Source organism: Corvus brachyrhynchos, unplaced genomic scaffold (genome assembly GCF_000691975.1).
Source record: "Corvus brachyrhynchos isolate BGI_N302 unplaced genomic scaffold, ASM69197v1 scaffold92, whole genome shotgun sequence".
Taxonomy (NCBI): domain Eukaryota; kingdom Metazoa; phylum Chordata; class Aves; order Passeriformes; family Corvidae; genus Corvus; species Corvus brachyrhynchos.
In genome coordinates this window covers 3,912,224-3,936,074 of record NW_008236973.1, presented here as the reverse complement: position 1 = coordinate 3,936,074, position 23,851 = coordinate 3,912,224, and the positions used below count along the sequence as shown (strand labels likewise).

Genomic DNA, 23,851 nt, shown 5'->3' with positions numbered 1-23,851 from the left:
TAATGCTTGCATGTTTTGATTTCGCTGGAGCTAGATACATATGATTGTGGTTTCTTTAGAAGCTTTTACAAAATTAGAGAATATTAAGAGGAAAGCTGAGTAAAGCTATGGTAGTTTTGGCTCAAAGATGTCAATTGCTTTGCTGGTTCTCTGTTGCTCCAAGTGTCTTTCTGAACTAAATACCAAAATCATATTCTCTAACTATTTATCCAAAGAGTAGGGGTTTGATCACCTGCCAGGTTTCAGGAGAACCAGAGCATGGTGACAGGCTTTACAGGAAATTGGCATTCAAAGCTGTGACCTGGAATTTTTCTGAGATTACCAAAAATAGGCTGATGTATATATTTTGATGAGCTGCAGTAATGTAACTCTAAGCACAACCATGTGCTGCATCAGTCACCAAAGCATTGTTATCTCCCAATGTCACCTTTATCTTTAAAGTTACTTTGTAGGAGCCATCTTGTTCCTTTCAATATAAGTAGACCAGGTTGTAGCAGTCAGCTGGCCTTGGCTGATCAAATGCCAGCAGATGACTTGAGCATCTGCAATGGAGAAATACAGGGCAGTATGCTAAGAACACAATATGCACCATACACTTCTCCCTAAGGAATACTGGGGCCATTTTCCATACAAACAGCATTTCCTTGGCCATGCATGTGTATCCATGTGCATACACCACCACATTCCTGTGCTCTTCATGTGTTTGATACATTTGTGTTGCATCCTCCAGCTTCTCTACTTGAGAGTGATAAGAATAAAATTGTGAACTGAGGCTTCAGCCTAAACACTGTGGCCCAAGTTTCTCTGCGCTTGCTCTTGAACAAGGATGTTTCTGACCAAAACTACTACTGCTGGCTTAATAATGTTGGTCTGAAACATTATGAGATATGAACTATGACATCTTTAACTGTGCTGGGAAGACTCCCAAATGCAAAGGCTGTAACTGCCAAGCTGTTCTTTGGCCAAAATATCTCCTTTCACCAGGTTAGAGAAAGCCAGAATAACTAGGTCAAGAAAATGTGGGCATCTACTCTGAGTCTGATTATCTAGTGTTCAATAAGAAAGACATGGTCATCCTGTCTCGGACACCTGTTCTAGACTGAGATTGCTGGAGATCTTCTCTAAATATCCCAGGGCCATGGCCAGCTCTGTTTCATTAGATACCCAAACTTGACGAAGCAAAAATTAGAATCTTGTATCTTGTAGTGCATCTTGTGCCTAATAAAGGCCAGGTCTTCAAGTTAGACCAGGAGGTGGACTTCTTTAATTCTCTCAGTGCACTTAAAACAACAGACTTGCTCCTAATTAAAGCAGTTTGAAACCTTGAGGAACATTTCTGACTGGAAGAAGGTTGTTTGTACGGTAGGTGGCAGCGTTGGGCAACCAGACCAGCCTTCATGCTGAGTCCCAAGACTGAAGGTTGCTGTGCTGACTCTCATCACCCTCTTGCAGTTATTCTCCTTTAAAAGCAAAGGGAAGGGACTATTTTTCCTTCAGAAGCTTTAGTAAAGTATGTCTGATATCTATATAGTCACTGATGTTAGGAAGAAACACAAAAACTAAATAATGCTCCTAGCCCCGAGTTCCTGTGTGCTATATGTACTTGACTGAAGTGGGGGCTTGGAGTTGGAAGCATAAAAGCAGACAACCATGACATATCACCGGGTTTTATGACCCCGACAAAGGGATTTTGACTCTGTGAGTGCATAAGTGGAGAGGAAGAGCAATCTACATGCAGTGCACTGCCCACTGTCTCATCAGGTCCCACTTCAGTGCCAGAAGGTGAAATCTTAGACACAGGAGAGTCATTCACCAGTAAGGTAAAGGCAAGAGCTTCATTGACAGGAGCAAGCAAGCCAAGCTGAGTAGGATTTTCAGAGAATTGTAGAATCATTTGGATGGGAAGGGACCCTTAAAGGTCATCTGCTTCCAACCTCCCTGCCATGGATGAGGACACATTCCACTAGACCAGGTTGCTCAAAGCCTCATCCAACCTAAACACCAATAGGGATGGGGCATCCACAACCTCTCTGGGCAACCTGTTCCACTGCCCCACCACACTCACAGTAAAGAATTTCTTCCTAATAGCTAATCTAAATCTACCCCATTCCCCCTTGTCCTACCATTATATGCTCTTGTAAAAAGTCCCTCCTCAGCTCTCTGGTCAGCCCCCTTTAGGTATTGGAAGGTGCTATAATGTCTCCCTGAAACCATGTCTTCTCCAGGCTGAACAACTCAAACTCTCTCAGCCTGTCTTCTTAGGAGAGGTGCTTCAGCTCCCTGATCATTTTTGTGGCTCTCCTCTGGGTCTGTTCCAACAGGTCCATGTCTTTCCTGTGCTGAGGGCTGCAGATGTGCATACAGGAATTCAGGTAGGATCTCACAGGAGTGGAGTAGAGGGGGAAAATCACATCCCTTGCTCTGCTGGCCACACTGGTTTTGATGCAGCCCAGGTCACATTGGCATTTTGGGCTGCAAGTGCACATTGCTGGGTGATGTCCAGCCTCTCATCCACCAGCAGCCTCAAGCCCTTCTCAGCAAGGCTGCTCTCTGTCTGTTGATTCCCCAGCCTGTGTTGATACAGGGGTTGCCCTAACCCAGGTGTAGCTCATTGTAGTTGGCTTTCTTAAGTTTCATGATGTTCCCATGGGCCAGGTGCTACAGCTTGTCCAATTCCTTCTGGATGACATCCTGTCCCTCAGATGTGTCAACCCTACCCCTTCTCTTAATGTCATCAGTCAGCTTGCTGAGTATTTTGTATATATTGAGGTGTTTAATGTCACGCTGACAGTGGTATAATTTCACTCTCGGATCCTTACCTTTCTTTATGTATGTATTGCACATTGATCCACTATTGGAGGAGAGGTCTTGGATAGGTTTATTTTAAGGAAAAGTTATACCATTTTGTGAATACAGTGGTCAAATATTTCTTGGAAGGTTCCAGATAATAGATTTTGTATTATCAAATTTGCACTTTAGGGTTAATTTTCAATACAACTGATATTATCATAATGTTTCATGTGATGTGTCTCTGGAGCCTGTCATGTTCATGCAGGCAAGTTCTGTGTATTGAGCAAGGCCTCTTGTAAGAAAAGCAATTTTAATCTGAAAGAATTCTATTTAATTCTTCTATTTTCAGATAAAATAATGAAATTCCTTTAATCTGTATGTTCTCTGTTTTATTTTAAATCCTGGCACTGCTTTAGGGCTTCAAGCACTCCAAGCCAAAACTATATAAAATATATGTACAAAAATATATATTTTAAGGAACAATATAATATTCTCTGTGTCCTGATTTCACTCTACGATGTCTGTGTTCCAGATGTTGAGTGGCCAGTGTAGTCCTCCTCTACCCCTCTTACCTTACTTATATTGTGATTTTTTCATTTTATCCACTCTATATTCTCACCAAGAAAAGAATTTATAAGTTCATGATGCTTTCTAAATGCCTCCTCTAATGATTTTTATCAGAAAGTAGTAATTCTTTCCCCTCTTCTTGAGAAAACGTGTCTGAACATTGGACAATGGGATAAATTGTAGCCTACCTACAGAGATGGTGTCTGATCATCCAAAAGAATAATTATGATGTTGACTGAGGGTTTTCCCCTCAGCACTCAAGACAGAGGAGATACTACAGGAGTTGTCTCACTGAAACTTGACTCAGTACCTGATGTCTGCAATTTACCTTCTGCCTGATGATTTGTGTGGGCATCAGACTGACAGGTATGGAAGGAAGAGCACTGATGTTCAAAGGTAAGGCCACCCTTACCTTCTGTAAAAAGTACAATGCAAGAGGAAATGTAACATTACCTACTAAAGCTGACTGTTCTTTTGATGTCATTAACCTGACCTTATGGCAAAGTAATCTATAGTCCTTTTGTAGCTTGACGTTTCTAGCTTGAGCTTTCCATTAGTTGCCAGTCATAATAAAGGAGAAATACTGCAATCTTCTCCATGATGGACCTTTTACTGAAACAAAAAGCACATTCAGGTGAATTAAGACTCTGCACTGAAGTATATCTGAGAAACTTTATTTTTCAAAAGCACAAACAAAATTTTTATTTCTTCCAATCAGTATTATTCTGACATAGAAAACTATTACCAGCAATGAAATCAAGTTATTTTTAGGTATCTTCCAAACCTTCCAGAAAATTATGTCCATCATTGATTTGTAATTTCCACCTACATAAAAGAAATGTCTTCCTTGCAAAATCAATTCCTTCTCTTCTAGTCAAATAAACGCTGTCCCAACTAAGAGTTAGAAAAATCTGCCCTGATTGTGCCCCTGAAAATGGACTAGCATAGCTCATCACCTCATGGAATCAGTAGGAAAGATTCTTTAAAAGGACAGGGAAAAATAAATAACAAAAATTGGTCAGTTCTGAACTTTAACTGCTCTGAGTTAAACTTATTTAAACAATCACAATACAGCAGAAAACTTTGCTTTCTTTACCTCATTTAAAGTTTTCTCATTTTACTTATTCTACCAACTGCAAAGTCCTCAACATTAAAAGATGTTATGTGTTCACACATATCTCTTCTTTCTGCTTGATATGTGCTTACACAATGCAGTGACTCAGGGATCTTTTTTTGAGTTTTAGAGAACACTTGTGAGATTCTCTTGCTGTTTCCAGAAACGTTCACTGCTTCCACCATTTCTCATGACCTGTCCAATCAGATGTTGAATAGCTAGTATGAGATTTGTATGAACAGCCAATCTTCTTGGCTTGTCTTGATCTATCAGACAGTACTTGGAAGCTATTGTAGCATTATGAAACACTAATTTCATTTTAACCCAAGTGGACCTCAGTGTTAATTCATATTTTCTGAGATGCTGTAATTTTGGTGGGCTGAAGATCAGGTTTTTTGGAGACAAACTGCAAGATACTGCATTGTGTTTGTGATCCAAAGCTAATTTTAAGAGTTTCATGTTGTCAGAGCACAAAATACTTCAAGTTATTGGGCTCAGACAAACTCCCATATCAGCTGTTCTCTGATCTGTTAGAATATTGTCCACCTCATGGACAGGTACACTTGCATGCAGATAAAAAAGTCGTATCATCTCTGTAGATCTTCTAACACGAATTCCTTCAAACATTTCTGCAGTTGAATGTTCTCATCTCTGTTCTCTTCTGGCCTTCCCAGAGTAAACTCTAAATGCATCTCCATTTGCATTGACATATGTTGCTGTTGGATAAAAATTACATTATGCACAACGTCTGCATTCAGTGATATTAAAAATTCTGTATATTGTTACAAGCACTCTACTTATTTTGCATATATCTGGGATTAGTACAGGTTACTTACTCTGCTGCAACTGGAATACAAGGATTATATTAATTTCTCTCTCAATCTATAAGTTGTTCTTAGGCAAATTTGCTTAGTTTTTATGAGCCTCAATTTTATTGCTTGGCACTCTCCAGGACATGACTCTGTACCTAGGGTTTATGTCCAAGGCACAGTCTTGCTTTCAGGGGTTATATTTATTTGTTGGATAAAATGGATTATCTCAGCACCATTCTCCACAGTTGTCTTGAATATTTCAGAGTGTCCAAAGCCAATGTATTTGCTACTTCGTGTGTCAGCAATATATGAGATACTGATATGTTCCATAAGAATTATTTAATTTATCTTTCCTAGAAGTGCCATCAACAGTCACTTGAATCACAAGATCACAGTGCCATCTGAGTCATTTGTTGCTATCATGCAGACAGTAATTACCCAGATTTGCTGAAGTCTTCCTGTCAAAGGTTTATTAGTGTTTGTAAGAGTTTGGGGACAGAAATCGCTTCTTTCTCTGTCAGTAACATTAAATATAGTTTTTGTGGTAATTATTGATTGTGGTGGGATTTTGTTTATATATGGAGTACAAAGACCCCTCTACATAGCAGTTTACCCAGTTCTAACGTGAAGGGAGACGCAGAATATAAACTGGATGGTGACTGTCTTTATATTCTGCCAGCCCATAGCCACAATGGGTATTATCAGTTCATTTGCTCACAATTACTGGTAAAAATGGGTGAGAAGGACTTTTGCACAGAAGAGGTGGTAAATATACTCTTTAACCAGCTGGGATCAGGATCAATATTGCACCTTTAGCATCAAATTTGGTCAAATTATATTGACCAGAAGTGTCATAGAATTTATTCTGAATCTTGAGAATAAGAGACTTGGCTTCAGGCCAGTTCTGCAGCTCTTGAGCTTTTCTGAGAAGATGACTGCAGTGAAGAAGAGGAGCACAGTCTGCTCTGGGGAGCCATCCCAAGGCTTGTGGAGTGAACTCTAGGTGCAAGTTCAAAACACTTCAATATTGTAATTAGTCCTTTGATTATATAGAATATGCACATCATTTCCCCCATAAATTTGTTTTGAGAAGATAAAATTAAACAAAACAACCCATTCCTCTTGCCTCATGACTCAAATTATGATTCCTGGATTGAGATGATCTGTGGTTTCTGTCAGAGTTTGCAATCACATAGATATATTATTTAAAAAAAAAACCCTAACCACAATATTGGAAGGCGTACATACATCTTTCCCTTGGGAAAGAAAACAGCAGAAGGGAACCCACTGGGAATTGCTAGTTAAATTGCTGAATGTGGTATTAGAAGATATTTTGATATTGCAGTGTAAGTACAATAGTATGGCAGGATAGAGTAAAATTAACAGAAATCCTGCAGAGGCTCTGAACAAATATTTTGAGCACATAGAGCAGAGAAAATCCTCATTACAATTTTCTATTTTAATAGTATTTTCCACCAAAAAAAACACAGTTTGGGCACACCTGTGCTTTCTCCTCATATGTTGCAGAACCAGGTAAGAAGCAATCTTACTGTGCCTTCTAACACACAATTCACTGTGTGGTTTCTCTGGAGTCACACAGATCTAAACTACTGCCTGACTGGCACTTTTTTTCCTGCAACTCACACAATGACAGAGTGCAATAAGAAACATTCAATGTGCAAGCTAAGGAGCTCCATTAATGACAGTCACAAAATTATTGTAAATATTTAGTCTTTTTTTTGCCAAGTTGACTAAAGATTTGTAATCTGACATGGGATAAGACAGCATCCAAACTTAGAGGGCATCAGCTCTTCCAAAGTAAGCACCTCTGCATATGGCTTTGTCCTGCAGCAGGGACACAGGTGGGTTATATTGCACACATTGTGGAGCCTCCTCCTTCTTGCTGTAAGAATGCGCACATTTACTACAGCATATGCAATGACTCGCAGATCTCCACAAAAAATTCCTCTTGATAACTGGCCTACATGCTTACATGTACAGTATCCCATAACTGACTATTCTTCAGGGACTCAGGGTGATCTCTCCTTAAAATGTTGCCTCACTGAGTGTGGATATGCTGAAACACCTTGAGGCACACTAAACATTTTAGTCCCCTGAGGATTTTCTCAATCCTGTCTACTGAGATCATTGTCCCATAACCTCCACAAGTTCTCTGCTCTCTTCTGACTTCACTACAAGTGTTGCACATACCTTTTCCCCCCCCCTTTTTTTTTTTTAATTACTTGCTGCTCCAAATGCAATGTTGTACCATTCTGATTGCAAGCAATACCATGCATGTCAATGTAGTGAGAGAAAAAAGCCACACTACCTCGTGGTGAGTCTCATCTGCTAACCATGTTTTGATATTATCTGAAGGATGTGGAACAGGCGTGGTTATAACTTCCAGGCATCTATACCTGCAAGACAGTGATACAGGCACATGACTATTCTTGTCTGCTGGAACAGATCAGACATTAATGCTTTGTAATATATATTCCAATTCCAAGACAGGCATCTACTATTTCTAAAGCCATTAAAAAAAAATTTTTTTTCACTGTAGACACTTTTCTCAACATTTTCCCTGGCTCTTCTTCAGCCTGACTGGTTTCTAACCTGCAAGAATTTTGAAAGGACTGGATGGGTATATGAAAACCTATGATTTCTACACAAATATTTATTTCCGAGCAAAGTAAGAACTTGTGGCCTGCTACTGTGTCTATAGCTTAACAAATTAGTCCGATGTGTTCTTTCCATAATTAAAAATTGATAACTTCTTCTATACAAATCAGGAGTAATAATTAGTCATTAATTAAAGAATAAGTTTACTTTTAATAGAGGTTTCATTTACATATTGTACCTTCCAAATATAAAGGTATCTTGAGTTATCATCCTATCCTGCACAAGTTTATTTCTCAGTTCAAGAAAGCCTTTGCTGCCATGCCAATAGGAAAGCTATATAGCCAGGCAGAACAGTAGTGGCATAGAGACAGCTGGCAGAATTAACTGTTCGTGGGTCTAGGGCCACTACTATTACTTTGCTCTACTAATAGTATTAATAGCACAGCAAAGGAAATTCCTTCTATCAGCCTGACTTCCCTTTTTTATTTATTTCTTGTAAACTGTCCAGCTTAGAGTGAAAGACTTTTTTCATAACACCCATGGATTATGAAATGAAATTGGACAGCATGACATGCAGTTCATCTTTGGCCTGATTAATATTGGTGGCCTTTAATGCAGAACCTGTGAAAGCATGGGGTAAAGCCACACTGAGGATAGAGGGGCAGCTGTCAGAGTAAGATTAAAAGATGTCATTTATAGTGGCAGAAAGGCATCTGAGAGTGAGAGACTGAATCTGCGGGGGATTGTGGTAGGAGCTGTGAGAGAAGAGTTATAAGTCTCAGTGTCTTACACTAGGTCATAATGCCAATTTGTTACTAGTTGGATATGCACAATTAACTGATTCGTGTAAACATAATTTATCTGAGAAGATCTGTGTTTGACTTTTATCCACTGTATGGTTTACCCTCAGCCTGACCCCTCTTCCACCAGAAATTTATACAACCACCCAGAAACGTACAGTACCTTCTACATACATATATCAGCAGACCTCCAAGAAAAATCAGAGGACAAAACAATGCGAGGCTTAGCAGCAGGATATCTACTGTCTTTTCTTAAAAATAAAAAAGAAAAAAAAAGGAGAGCGAAAAGTAATGTTAAATATATGGGAGAGGCTAGGGTAGTTCATAAATGGTTGAATTACATATGGATACATAAATATTGCATTATTCCTGAACTGTCACAGATTTAAAGAAACGTTTCCTGGAAATTCTTTTTAGGGGGAAAGGGCTTCTGACTTCAGCACTGTTCCTTCCTCATTTTAGCCCTTGGCCTTGCTGCTGCCTTTGTCTAGCACTTCCTCTTGCTTCATTCCTCTGCAATAGACTCCATTCCCTCCTTTCCTGGAATTCTTCTCTCATATGCGGGCATGGCCTGTCCTGCCACTGGATACCTCCATAAGTCCTTAATTCCTCTGAATCAAGCCCTCTGTCCATCTACTATTGGTATTTCTGCTCCAGCTGCTCCTGAGTTCCTACTGTTGCTACCTCCCATCTCCACACACTGTGAGTTCCTGCTCCTGCCTCCTCACCACTTCACAGCTGTAACTGATTTAGGACAAAATGAAAATAAAAGCATTTTGTCAAACCAAATATTCTCTTTGATTCAAGAAGCAGCATTTGGTTTCTGTTACACTTGCCTTTTTAACCCTGCTTAGCGTAGTCCTAAAGAAATGGCATCAATACATATTTACACTGTTCAACAAATACTACTGCTCTTTACCTTGCATTTCTTCCTCCAAAATACCCAAAATACCAAAATAACAATGTATTTGTTTGACTCAGAAATGTTCTTCTGGCAAATTTTCTGGCAAAACTATTTAGCTTTAGAACCACGACTAGTTTGGATTGGTTTTAACAAAGTACTTTGAAGAAAAACAGGCAAGGACAGCTCTTAAAATGGTAATAGTCTGAGGCCAGTTAAAGCGTTGTTTTAGGATTAATCTAGATAAAAATCAAAGAACAAAAGAATGGAACAAACATTCTGAGTTTGAATGCATCTATTTCCACAAGTTTGGCATGAAACAAAGAAAATCTTGTGGGCAGAACTTACCAGAATATGCTTTATCTTCTGTAAAGTACAAAACTACTCTTTATTCACTCTAAGAGGAAAAGGAAGTTATTTTCTGCTTGCTTTCTGAGATGAGGGCTCAGAAAACTTATTCTGAACAACCTCTGGACTGTGTAGTAGATATGTTTTTTGTTTGTGGTAATTGCTCTGCATCATTGTGCTAACCCTGTATCATGCACACACCCAGGAGAAGAGGAAGCTCTGTTCTTATTATCAGCTGAACCACAAAGACGTTTGCTTCTCCTGCTTTCTTGCTTCTTGCGTTTTGGAAAGCAGTAAGAAAATGAAGCACATATATTCTTCTGGGTAGACCATTTCATGGTGGGTTTTTTTCAGATGCAAATGCTTTAAGTTTGACAGAAATAACAGAACTTTCAAACCAAAACAAGTGGCTTGGTTTGCAAAAATGCAGAACACTTCTGAATTACTACTAACTTCAAAGTGATCTATGAATGCTCATCAGCTCTAAAAATTAGACCAATTATTTCAAGTTTCTACACATGAATAAAGCTGATTAAACAATTCTTTTTTTAGCAGAAAGTTTCTTTAGTAAACAGCTCAGTTCAGGTTAAATTGTAAGGTTTTTTTTCAAGGGCATATGCTAATTCCAATGGAGAATTAATGTTTTTCCCATGAGAAAATTAGCAAATTCTTTTCATGTCAAAGGAACATTTCAGAACAAATATTTTAGTTATGTTTTGAATTATGTTATTTCATTTTGATGTTTCAGCTTTTTTTAAATGAAGGCTAAAATGCCTTTTTAAAATGCATTCTTAAAGAAATATTGCACATTTCCTAGATGAAGCAGTGGAATGTCATGGAGAAGCAGACAAAATGGCATAGTCATGCCATGCTTCTTCAAGACTTTCAGTAGAAAGAGATCCTGCACAATTGATACATCTCAAAACAAAAATACTGAATGGACAGTCTTCTTTTTGGGTTACTTGAATAATGTCCATTTATACATGTTCCAATTAGAAGCAGACAGAATAATTTCCACAGAATACAGAATAAAATGGACAGAAAAATTTGTTTGGGCATCAAAGAATGTATTTAAAGAGATTTGCCTGAGCACCTGACCATCCAGTGGAATATCTCCATAGATTCATTTTATAAGAGCCACTGATTCTTCCTGAGTAGGAAGGAGGGAAATGGCTGCACCACATGTGCAGTACACTCCAGGGTAAGTCATCATGCTGCACTGAACACATGCAGATTTTACAGCTTATGCGCCATGGTGGTCTTGCCCATCATAAACTTTTCTGAAGTGGAGGAAACACGCTGTGATCACTGAACCTCAGCAACATCTGTAGAGGAAGCTGGGAAAGCAGCAGTGTTGAAAACAGCTAAAAGAGAGTGACAGATGCTGGGAGCAAGGTTTGGTAGGCTGGAACTGGAATGGGTGACTTTTCAATTCCATTTCCTTCTTCTGGTGAAAGGCTGGCAGGGAGCAAGTAAATCTATATGCCTCCACCCAGAAAAACTCTTCTGATTTCCCCTATGACTGATGCCAGACAGACAGACCAGGCAGACCCCTCCTAGGCCATGCAGTGGTCCTAAATTCTCTCTGTCTTTACTGAGAAGAAAGGGGAATCTCTAAAGAGGAACTCAAGACTCTTATGGCCTGAAAAATGATTTCCTTCACCACAGTGAGCATGAAGGGCAATTAGGTATCTCTCTCTACAGCAATTTCACAAGTGGAATGCTTTTGAATTAAAATGAATGAATTTGGGACAAAAAAGGTTTCAGCAGACTAGTGGGACATAGTGAGGCATCTGACGGAGTAGGCAGCCAATATCCAGAAAGTCTATAACTGAATTTACATTCAATCCATTTCAAAAATAATAATGTCTGGCCTGGCGTTTCCTGTCCTCAGATAAATATGTATTTGAAGCTCAAAGATCAAAAAGACATATTCCAAAATACACAGTCTGTTGCATTAAATAACAATACTTGTTTTGTTTTACTACCAATAATACTGTACTTTTTTTGCATGTCAACACACAGACACAAGCTTCTTTCTATAAATACATAATCACACATTGTACTTCTTGCCCTCTGCCTAATCTGATGTCAGGAAACTTCTGCATGTGGAGGCATTTTTCTTATCAAGGAAGGAACAAGTTTCCCTTGCAAGCACACCAATGTTAAAATGTCCTCATAGAGGGTGAAGGAAAACTATCGCAAGGCTCTTGGTTACTTTGTGCTGTAGTGAGCTGTGGGGGCCAGAGCACATATGTTTAAATGAGAGCTAAACCGTTTCCTACCTCTGTCAGATAAGAAATTTTTCCACCAGTGTAATGAAAGAAATCTTAGACTTAGTCCTTAAAGACTATGTGGTTTGATGAATGTTATGACTTTTGTGGATTTCTTGGCTTACTAACTGTAGTTGAAAGCATTTTTAGAGATGCTTGGGCTGTCCTTTGCAGGGCAATGCAGCAGGGTGGGGGGATGGTGGTGTTGGGATTTTGTCAGCTGATGGCCATTATTGTTTCCTAAAGGCTGTCAAGAGTCAGGTGTAATTTAACTCAGGAGAACAGCTCTGTAAAGACCAGGGAAGTAGAACTCAGACTAAGGACTCTCCTTCCCTACAGCAGAGCTGTGTAAGCCTCGTGTGTGCCATGGACCCTTAGGTGCTGTTATGACCCAATAACAGCCTGGAGAAGAACAGAAGCAATAATGAAGTAAATATATTGAATGGTAATAACATAACTCATAATAACAGTTATGAAAAGTAAGTACAAGATAACTTACCATCATGAATAAATACTGGTTCGCTCCATTCACTCCAGATCTTGTTTGCTATGCAAATCTCTTTCTTTACCCTCACTTGTACTGCACATTTTTTTGCTGGCTTATGAAATGGATACTTATAGTTCTCTGCAGTGACATTTACAATCTATCAAGAGAGGTTTAGGGGATTATTTTAAATGATTTTCATTGCACTGCAAACAGATATAAACTAGAGATGCCAAATACTACTATTTACATCTTTAACTAGTAGGAAGAGATTTTTCAGAACAAGTTCTTATGTCCAGACACAATTTGATTTTTATCTGATGTGTGTTAAAACTCAGAACTGAACATGAAGAGAGACTGGAACTGATAAGGTGGAAACAGTCTAATTTATGGCAGGAAATTAAGAATTTGAAAACACCGATTCCCCTTTCATTTTTTATCACATCAAATATAGGACGAACACAGTAACTGTGGAACTGTAAGTTTCAAGATTTTGATGTGGGTGGTGTGCTATACTTGCTTCTTTGGTAGAATAAAATCTTGCATTTTTCAGCTGAAGGATGTCCACTATTTTTGTGACTATCCTGAAACATCTTTAATTGTGCCTATGAAAAAAACATCACTTCAAAAGATCAAGCCCAAACATGGAGTGGTGGAATTTAAAGCAGAGGGATCTCTAAATCATCCACCACTTTTGAAAACTGAAGCAAACTTCTTTAAATAAACAATGTTAAGAATTTAAGAAGGAATGAAAAAAAAAAACCAAAAAAACCCTCTTGCTTGTAAAAATGAAAAGTGATGTTGGAAGGTTGCAAAGAAGTAGAAAGTATGAATCTCATAGACAGAGAGAGGCATGGAATCTTTGCTTCCTTAGTGTCTTTTTCGGTGACTCTTCTCCTCATACTGACTGGTGTGGTGTGGATTTGGCCCTGTGTACCACGGCACTTCTTTCTCTTCCCTTTAAGACTTTCCCAGTTCTGGTGTCTATTGTTATTTTGTGGTGCCCAAAGCACAATATGAAACTTCAGGTGAAACTCAGCATCTAGACAGGCAAATTAGTCACAACCTACATCTTACATGTGATGTGCTGGTCATATAAACTTGAATAACATTTGACCCTTGCCTAAGAACACAGAATGATTGACTCAGTTTGTGGTTCAGTGTAATCCACAGACCTTTTTTCTTCTGTGTTGACGCCTATATTTTAATTCCTCATTTTGTGTTGACATATTTGACCTGTATTTCCTAATCATAGGATTTTCCTTGTTACTGAATTTCACTTTGTTGATTTCAGAATTAACTAACATTTCAAATCCTAATCTTGTTTCCCATGGTACTTGACAACCTTTCCTAGCTTTCAGACAACACTTCTTTTTCTATAATAAAAAAGTCAATACAGTCTATGTGATACTAATGTACAATTCAAATTTAATTTAGAAGAAAAAAACATTCAATTTGCTTCAATGCAAGCCTGACTCTGAAAGGTTTCATAAAATGTATTGATTTTTCACTTTTTTACCAGAAAGACAAGTAGGATTATTCATTAAAGACAATGGGATTTCTTTAAAGTTTGTTTGAGATTCAATTTTTGTTTGAGGGATGCCTTGTTTTTATGGAAGTCATACTATACAGACTAAGTGTACTAGAAAAGACTGATTACCTTATGATCTGCTATTTTCACTTGATACAAAAAACACTTTTTCCTTGCCGAACCAATAGTAGGTGGAGGTTTCCAGTGAATTTTAATATTTCTGTTTTCAAGGGAAACTGAGACGTTGATTGGTGGGTTCAGCTTCTCTGAAAAATAACCCAGAGAGACCTTCTGTACCTCATGGTCTTTCTCATATTTAAACTGATGTAAAACAAATGAAAGTACATAAGTACTTAAAATACACAGCTGAGTATTTTGTAGCTGGTCACACCCAAATGAAAGGAGACATTCAGTGAGTGACACATTTTCTTTGAAGTTGCTGTTCACTAAGCATCTCAAAATAAAGGGACAGAGTGGGGGGTTTTCACATATCTTTCTAGGAAAGGCAGCAAGAGTGGACAGGACAAGCAGGCTCTGTCTGGAATCAGTGTTGAGGACACCTCGAGTCTGCTACTGGCTCCATTTCATGTAAGACACATGTGTTTTGTCTACCCACAGGCCCAGTGTTATTACTTTGAAAAAAATGGAATTTCATCTCTCACAGAGGGGTTACAGAAGAGCCACTTGGAAAGCCCTCACAGAATCTCAGAAGGGTTTGGGTCGGAAGGGACCTTAAGGACCATCTAGTTCCAAATCCCCTGCCATGGGCAGGGCCACCTCCCACTGGACCAGGTTGCTCAACCCCTTACAACCTGTCCTTGAACACTTCCAGGGATGGGGCATCCACAACCCCTCTGAACAACCTGTTGCCCAGAGAACTTGTCTGATTCAATACATGAAGATTTCTGCAGATGCTAAAGAAATATCTCTCTTTCTCTCTCCTGTAAAGGAGCAGGCAAGCACTTGCTATGGAGGAAGTACAGGATTGGAAGCAAGGGGCGTTTGGGTCCCTAGGATTTTAGCCGTGGATTTATATCAGCAAGTCTACAGTTTTTTAGCATGTTAGGGCACTGATCCTCAGTGTGTGCTTGGTACTCAGGCATCCTCAGTCCTTCCCAGCTGCTGCTACATTGCTGTGAAAGGAAGGACTCCAGCTGGAGTTTTCTGAAAAAGCCCTCACAGCAGAGGCAGAAGTTCGCGGCAAATTTCTGCAGACAGGGTCAGCGCGGTCTGGGGATGACACAGCTGCAGTGTGGCACCAGTGAGAAAAGCCAGGGAGAGGCAGAGGGGGAGTGGAAGCACAACTGGTCCGTGCAGCTGCTGTGCTTGCTCTAGCAGCCTTTGAGGGTGGGGGCACACCATGAGCCATGAAGAGTCATGGGCCATGAGAAGAGTAAGAACCAGGGATTTTTTGTTTAGTGTCTGCAGCACTGTTCCTAGACCATGTGTCCCTTCTGTAAGGATATCAAGAATAGGCAGCTTCTCATCCTTTTGTCGTATGTCAGCTTATAGCCAGCTCTGATTGCAGTGTAAAGCTTTAGGTAAAGCAAACAATTCTAATGTCTTAGAAAATATTAAATGAGATCTAACTCAGAATAAATTTTTAGAGTTTTGAATTATATTTTTGCTATCCCGTGAGCTATAACTGATTCCCAGGTTTCAGGTCTGGAATACGATCAACATGTTAATGACTTAAAAGGCACTTGAATCTGCAATCTTTGCTAAAATTCAGGTGAATTTCTTACCCATGAGATTAATTCAAACTTCCCAGAGAAGTTAGGAAAAGTAATTTTATATGATTATTCAAAACTGTCGATAATTAAAAATAACTGCCAAGATATTTTTAACTTAAAAAGTAAATAAAAATGCTACTAATATTAGAGAACATTCATATTCTTAAATTCAGGTTATAAATGAGACTTGTGATTATTTATGCTCTTTTTTTTATCATACTTGCTCAGCACTATAAAAAAACAGGATAGAAAAGAAAACACAAAGAGAAACAAGGGTATAATGATTTAAAATATTGTTTTCTCACATTAGCCTATCTTTTCTTTTAATTAAAATTATAGATAAGCAACGTTATTAAATCAGAGAAAAAAAATTAAAAGCCTTCAGCCATAATCCATTTTATTTAATCTTTGTGTAACATTCACACTGAGATGGATGCCTAAATAGTTAGAGTTAATATTATGACTTTGTCATGCCTATTTCCTTTTTTGCTTTCCATGAAGTAACCAATTAATGAACTTTTCATAATAGACAATAATAGACAATAATTACCTATTGTCTGAGGTGTGAAAGCTTTGCAATAAGACAGTCCTCTTGAACTATTTCTCAAATTTCTTACAGTTATATTTAAATTTATTTTCCTTGATGGTTGGAAGTGCATTTTTTTCATGTAGCATCCGATATTTTTCTTCCATGCATTTTTTATATACTGGTGGCATGCAAAAACTTTTCCTGCATGTCTGTGAGAAGGAAATATAATTTTTTTAAAAAAAGTCTTAGGTCCAAAATCATGGTTTCATACTTATTTTGCTAGACATCCTTACCTGTATGAGGTAAAGATCTGGATATCTTCAGGAGCTTCTGCTTTGATGTGCCAGGTGCAATTGAAAAAAGAAATGTTGTATATGATGCACGAAAGATTCTGAATGTAGACTGGAACAAAGAAATGTAAAAGGAAAGAGTCATGTTTATTTTACATTGATTTCCTAATAACAGCATGATGGTTGCCTTTACAAACCCATTATATAGGCTTATTTCTAGAAGCATGAAGAAGTCCTATGTGAGAAAAAATAGGTCTTTTTGCTTTTTAGACAGTGAAAACTGGGAAGCACATCTGCTACTACCACAAGAGCCTTACTAACCCACTTAAATTAAAAGCTCTGCTCTTTTAAGATTTGCTGAAATCATGTGATACAGAAGGCAATCTTCATGAGAAATGAGTTGCTAGGGAAAATGGAAAGAGAGTTTGGGGCATACTGACATCTTGCTCAGCAGAGCTGGAGTTTTCTGAATCTGGACACATCTAAAAAAGGAAATAATTCTGCAATATCTCAAGGTATTATGAACCGTATTCTTAACATATCTGTACAAAAAAATAGTAGCAGAAGATAATAATCAAATTTCAGAAATTCTCCAAGTAAGGCAGGCCATTATCATAAATGCTTGGACATCTTAACAACAAGTAGGAAATAGCTGACCTGGAGGTGCCTCGTAAGTAAATTCTGTCCAGTCACTCTCCTTAATTATGTCTTCTGTTTCTTTTGCAAAAAGTTGCGTCTTAACTTTAGCATTAAAACCAGAATGTAACTTAAGATGTATTATCTTTTCCTTCTCCTGCAGTCTTTCCTAAAAGGAGGAAGAAGAAATTCGATGAAGGTAGGCAGTTCTAAGTATTGAAAGGGAAATTATGCAAATTCATCTACTGAATGATGCAATATATTATTTCACTTTGAACTATATGCAACCTCTGAAGAACTTACTTTCCTTTCCTTAGTGGTATTGAAGAACTTGTAAATCAAAATATACTTCACAGTGTATTTCTTGGTTTCTTCTTTTGTCAGGTTATTGTTCCAGGACAAAATAACTCTTGAATCATTCTTGGTCATCCACAGGACATTACGTAGCCCAAGTGCATCTGCAATTACAATGGTATTGCACAAAGAAAGAGAGGATCCTCCACTGTGTACACAAAGGAATTGTCTATCAGCGAGGCTTGCATGCCCAGTAGCCCTACCAGGACCACTGTTCTTGCGTGGAGCAGGAATTTCTGAGCTTTGTGGAATATGATTTTCAGCAGTGAGAATCTTTCTGCTCTTTGCAGCTCTCAAAATTAACTGATTCACTTTTGCCTGTCTTGGACACCTCTCCTACTGCAGGTCTCTGTTTCTCTCTATGGGCTGTAGAAAATGACTTGACAAATTCAGATTAGACATCTGGGACAGTTAACACAGGATGAACTGTTACGTAATACTTTACTTACCCTTTATGTCTTGTTGTCCACTTGCCAGAATAGTGGAAAACAGTGCCTTATGCTGGAAAAAGCTTAATATCAGCAGAACAGGAACGACTGTAACACGTGCCATAGCAAATGCTTTGGGCCACAGGTCTGAAGAAACTGAGACTCTTTAGTTCCAAGTTTGGTTGAAAAAACAGTTAGAGCATGACATTTTCATTTTTCATCTGTAAAATATTAGGAAAGGGTCACATAGATGCTTAAAAATGTCTAAAATACAAAAAGTAAATATGAAATGACATATGTTTGACAGGTCTTGTTGATTGGTGCCTGCTATTCCCAGGATGTTTGCATTCAAGACCGCTCTTTAACTGGGTGCCGGGGCCAGAGAGGACGTGTGCCGTAGTGCACTGGTTTTGAGTGACAGCACAGCTTTGATTGCAAGCCAAGACCACAGATACAACACTACTGACACTGAAAGCAGTTTAGGTAGGGCCCACCTGACATAACCATCACTAGATACAAGCCCAGTAGCTCTACTTGTGTGTGTTATCCAGCCTCTTGTGACTGTACAGAGCTGTCATTTCTAGACTGTGATTTGTTTTATCTGGTTTAGGAGCATATGAGCTGTAAGAAGAGATGAATCCTGCCATTTGAAAAAGTGAGTATCAGCAAGAGTATTTCAGGTGTTTGCTAAATTTGGAATACAGTGAGCAAACAGATTCAGACTGATCAAACCTGGTTTTAGCAAGACAACATTGCTGTTTCTCTGAAGGGTGAGTATTCATCCAAAGGTTGCTTAATGTAAAACAACATTTGAGACCTCCTGTGTTCATATGCCCCCGTGTTCAGAGACTTTCACTCACTAACTGATTTATCTTGGCTCTGATTTTCTTCACTTTTGAATTCCCAGACATATTGATTCCAGGGATCAACACCTGGAATCATATCAAAATGTTCGCAATACCTTGGCTGATAAGGGGCATTGGTCATGCAGAGGAAAATGTGGGAATGTTCAGCACATAAAAAAAATCTGCAGTGAGGTTTCCTGGAAAAAAAGAAACACACTTAAAAATACATACATATACAGATTTTATAATGCTATTTTGTCACAATGCAGTGAAAAAGAGACCACTTAATGAATGCTGCCATCATTTATGAAATGCTGTGAAAAAATCATAGCAAAAAATGTAAGGCAGAGGTTTCCCCATCTGGGTCATTCTGGAGTGATCTCAGTTGTAGCACCAGCAGCAGCTGTAGTATGAAAGTCACACTATGCACATGGCCAGTGAAAAAAAGAGTAAATTCTCCTGCTTGATGTGCCCAGGTAAGAAGCCAATTCTAATTCTCTGGAGAGGGAATAGTATGGTGTGTGGCAAGAGAAGAAGTCAGGGAAAATATAAAATAAAAACAAGGAGATTTTGATGGTTTACTATTAAACATGTAGTGGCTCATCCCTCTCCATGGAATGGTGCAATCAAAAACAGTCCTAGGAACATGTAAGTACTTTATTTAAATTAGCAGAAAGGGAAAAATGAGGATGGAAAACACTAAGCCAGTTAAAATGTTTGTGGCTAATATTAACATGACCTTTTTTTGAAAACACAAGTCAAAAGGGGATGTGGAACAGGAAAAGGAACAAAATAAATCTTACAGTAGCAACAACTTTTGATGTTAGAAACAAAAATGGACATAATCTGTGCAGCAATATAAATGCATTTAGGTGGAGAGAGGACAAACAGGGGCAGACAAGGAAGATTTTTAAATCTTAGGAAAAAGCCAACCAACCTGAATCAGAGAAAGACATGTCAGGTGAGACCAGTGCTGTTTCTCTGAGATGAACTGCTCCTAGGAGTACCTTTTGTACAGGACTGAGAGGCACTTCTCCACTCAGTGTGCAATGAACTCGTGCACCTTCTCCCACTGATGCTGTGATGGTGGCCACTGTGAGCAGGCTGCAAGTAGGACCAGGCAAATGCATTCAAAGCAGGTACATGGAAAGCTACCAAAAAGTATTAGAGATGGATGCACAAGCTCACATCCCTAATTCAGGAGCTGTAGGTGCTGGGGGACTGCTTAGAGAATGGGCTGCAGGAGGTGACCAGAGTTGTGGATTATTTCTGAGTAACTTCTCCTGTCGTCACTGCTGCAGGAGAAACAGCAGAAGGACAGCTGGGCTGACCCCAAAGGGTATTTATTATATTTATATACAATTAATTAGTCCACAGAAAACAGTGAAGTGAAAGCACTGCAGCATAATTGCACCCAAAGTGACCTGGAGGGGACAAAAAGCTGTCCATACATAAAAAGCTCTTGATTCACAACTTGTCAAAGAACACATAGTTTCATTTATGCCAGCATAGATGAGCTGAAAGACAGAACATTTCTTCTCAGACATGTGCAGACAGGACTTTGCGTTCGTCATTCTGTGCTACAAAGAGCTTTGAGCATGGTGCTGAAATTCAGTCAATGATGTGCAAAATAAAATTCATTGCCTGACATATTTTTTCTGATAAGGCTCTCTGGTTCTTTTGTCTCTGAGAAAATGCACACTAGCCAAACATACTTGCAGACAGTCCAGTTAATCTAGTAGGATAGAAATTATCTCAACAGTCTAAATCATCTGAAAAATAACCATAAAGAAAAAAAAAAACCAAAAAAACCCCAAGTTCTTTCCAAGTAGAGTCCTGTCAAAAATGGGGTTTTCTTAAAAAATTATTAAAAAAACCCAACATACTTTACTACTTTTTTTCTTTTTTTTAATCACATTTCTTTCATTTCTGAGCTTCAACTACAGCCAATACCTATTAGTTGGTGCCCAGTAATGTCTGGTTTACAGTAGTGGGTTGTTGGAGTAAGAGAAAGGGAAGGGAAGGGAAGGGAACTGAGGGGAGCTCCCAGCCCATCCACCACTGCAGTGTTGTTGGAGTAAGAGAAAGGGAAGGGAAGGGAACTGAGGGGAGCTGCCAGCCCATCCACCACTGCAGCTGCGGACATTGTTTGTAGAAAGCCCACCTGGTGAATTTGGGAAGTAGGCAGTCAGAGAGAGAAAAAATGAAAATAGCTAAAACAAGTTTTGAAAAACTTAAGAGCTGTTAGTTCAAGTGGCAGGAAAATAAACTGTTTAATTTTAAATCCACACCATACATGTGTTAGAATAAAGCTATTTTTGAAAATTTTCTGGGTCTGACTATTACATCCTCCTAAATGCAAAAGTTAATTTCTTAAGAAATAGTTTTTCTAGGCATATATTTTCTTCGGAAAAAAAATAGTAATATTGTCAAAAAAGAAAATTCCAAGTGGTCTTGAAAATTATATTGTGCCTAATTTGGAAAGTAAATTCAACCATTAAACAAAGAAATCTTTTATTCATTGTTCCAATGCACACTCTTAGATAAAGGGAATCACTGGGACTGTTTGTCTGATTAAGACTACCTAAAACTTACACTTCACTTAAAGTTGTTGAGTCATACTTTTCAACACTCCTCAACCCCCATCCCATATTTGATAGTAGACAATGTAGAAATTGATCACTGAATGATGAAATAAACAATATAGGTCAAATAAATTTTAAATCTCTTAGTAGCTGAAGAGTCAGTGAAAGAGGAGTACCACTTACATTCTTTTTTTCAAAACTTACCTTAATTTTAATGCTTGTTAAACCCTGGGTACCTATGCATCGTTTGGGCTGAGAAGCAGGACAGATCAGCACTGGAGAATGTCTTGATTTCGGACTACAATAAGAAATTGATTCAAAAGACTTCCCTTTTCACAAAGCACTCCCTCAGAAAAGCCCATTGCCAGGGCCACTTCCCACTGAGGGGCTGAAGCACACCTCTGAATAGCAAACACTGACTGAACCTTACCCAAGGTCTTTGAAATACCTCTAAGGAGACACATCTCTGCATAACTAACTCAGAAGTCAGAGCTGTTACTATTTTTCCTTTTTGTATATGGAACAAAAAGGTTTCAAAACTTTTGACTTATTTTAATAAGCTTTTATCTTTTAAGAAGAAGTCAGATTAAAGAAGAAATTCAAGTGTGACTATGAAATTAAAATCCAAGAAAGATCCTACCCTACTTGCCATTCTCCTGGTTTTTAGTGGTTAATATGCATCTTTCAGTGTGCACCAAATTGAAAAAAAAAAGTCATAGAACTAATAAGGAAAAAGAAGAAATAAATCTTGAATTTTGAACAGGTAGGACTGTCTGTTTAACTCTTCAGATCTGAAGGTTTGCCCAGCCTAGTCTCTGAAATTGTCCTTTTGATTGGTTTCCTTTGTAAATTATGTTAATTTGCAGTTATCGCAAATGCAATTGCAAGACATACTGACAACTTATGAATGTCATTCTGAGGGGAGTTGACTGACTTGATAATAAGTGGGTTTGAAACCAACCACTTTATTCATACACACTGATCTTTTGCATTCCAATTTTCAACTGGATTTGGAGGGGCAATAATGGATAAAAATTGTTCTTTTTTTTATTTTTCTGGTAATGTGGCTTGGAACAGCTATGCCTCATTGTTCACATGAAAAAGTTTATTCACTAAGAATCTGACCCCAGGTTTTGGTGCAAAAATGAACTTAAAGTGTCAAGAATGCATTCTATATTGCCTTTTCAAAAATTGCCAAATTTGGACAAAATATTTCACAATCCCTTCTATAAAGGACTGAAGAGATCAAGGAATATAGTTTTTATCATTTGCTAGCTGATATGACCCTTTCCAGAGCATAGAAACTGGCTCTTCTGCTTTGCTTTCCCCCATCTTTAGATACCAGACACAGAGCAGAGAAATGCTGAAAAAGGAAGGATCCCATAAAACCCCTGTGCTTTGATGGCTTATTCAGTGAAGTCGTAGAAACGTTAAGATCTTCACTCTCATCCCAGGCAGAGACTGTTACAGTTATGTATGGAAATAGATTTATTCTGCTGCTTTGTCTTTTGGGTGCCTCTTTCTTTCAATAAAATATTTTTGACAGTGATTACTCTAACTGACTTACATCTAGATTTTCCTGATACATAGATTTAATAAGCTAATCTTGATCTTAGATTAGAAAAGGGTATATTTAGGTCCATGTGTTTTTTTGTTTGTTTGGGGTTTTTTTTTTTATTAAAGCTAAATAATAGAGTTATTCAAGGTAAGGCTAAACCAACAACATTTATCTCAAATACTTGAGTCCAATTGCTTCCTTGTTCTGGTGTTAACCAGACATGATCTGGTGGGGATGTCCAAAACCCACACTTTTCTAATGATGAACTAAGATAAAGGAAGGTAAATGTTTCTGGAGAATTTTGACTATATTTAGAAGTATGTTGTATTTAAGTGATATAGGGTGACTTGGAATCTCAAATCCAGTGGTAATAGTGGCAAACCTGACCACAAGCCGAGTACTTAATTTTCAAAATGTAGAAAACTTCATTTCCCATTGTATCTTTTTTTTATTAGAAAAACGTAAATTTTGTCTGGTTAAGTGTGGTCTGTACATTGAATCGATGGTAGTACCTCAACAATTGCAGTATGTTTCTTCCTCTTTTCTTACAACATAACTCACTGCTACTGCTGACTTCAGAGAAAGGAAATTTACTTTACATATATTTTCTGGAGTTCTCTTAAAATTTTAAATAATTAAGGATTTTTATTTTAA

General features: G+C 38.2%; 1 protein-coding gene across 4 annotated transcripts in view; it reads right to left on the bottom strand.

The window, feature by feature from the left end:
* Window positions 1-3,806: 3,806 nt before the first annotated feature.
* The window catches only part of LOC108445280 (interleukin-5 receptor subunit alpha-like), a 27,388-nt gene continuing 7,343 nt past the window's right edge, over window positions 3,807-23,851 (bottom strand). For 2 of the 4 annotated variants that reach the window (XM_017728559.1, XM_017728558.1), the window contains exons 2-13: window positions 19,992-20,158; window positions 19,171-19,251; window positions 18,231-18,430; window positions 17,731-17,885; window positions 17,449-17,596; window positions 16,795-16,903; window positions 16,523-16,710; window positions 14,369-14,505; window positions 12,724-12,868; window positions 8,866-8,953; window positions 7,613-7,700; window positions 4,102-5,187 (exon numbers count right to left, since the gene is read on the bottom strand). In XM_017728559.1, coding sequence (XP_017584048.1) covers window positions 5,059-5,187; window positions 7,613-7,700; window positions 8,866-8,953; window positions 12,724-12,868; window positions 14,369-14,505; window positions 16,523-16,710; window positions 16,795-16,903; window positions 17,449-17,596; window positions 17,731-17,885; window positions 18,231-18,333 — 1,290 coding nt within the window. In that variant the 5' untranslated portion in view covers window positions 18,334-18,430; window positions 19,171-19,251; window positions 19,992-20,158 and the 3' untranslated portion in view covers window positions 4,102-5,058. Of the gene's footprint in view, window positions 3,970-4,101; window positions 5,188-7,612; window positions 7,701-8,865; window positions 8,954-12,723; window positions 12,869-14,368; window positions 14,506-16,522; window positions 16,711-16,794; window positions 16,904-17,448; window positions 17,597-17,730; window positions 17,886-18,230; window positions 18,431-19,170; window positions 19,252-19,991; window positions 20,159-21,843; window positions 21,938-23,851 lie in introns of those variants that run through there. The other 2 variants (XM_017728560.1, XM_017728557.1) reach the window with 2 other exon arrangements.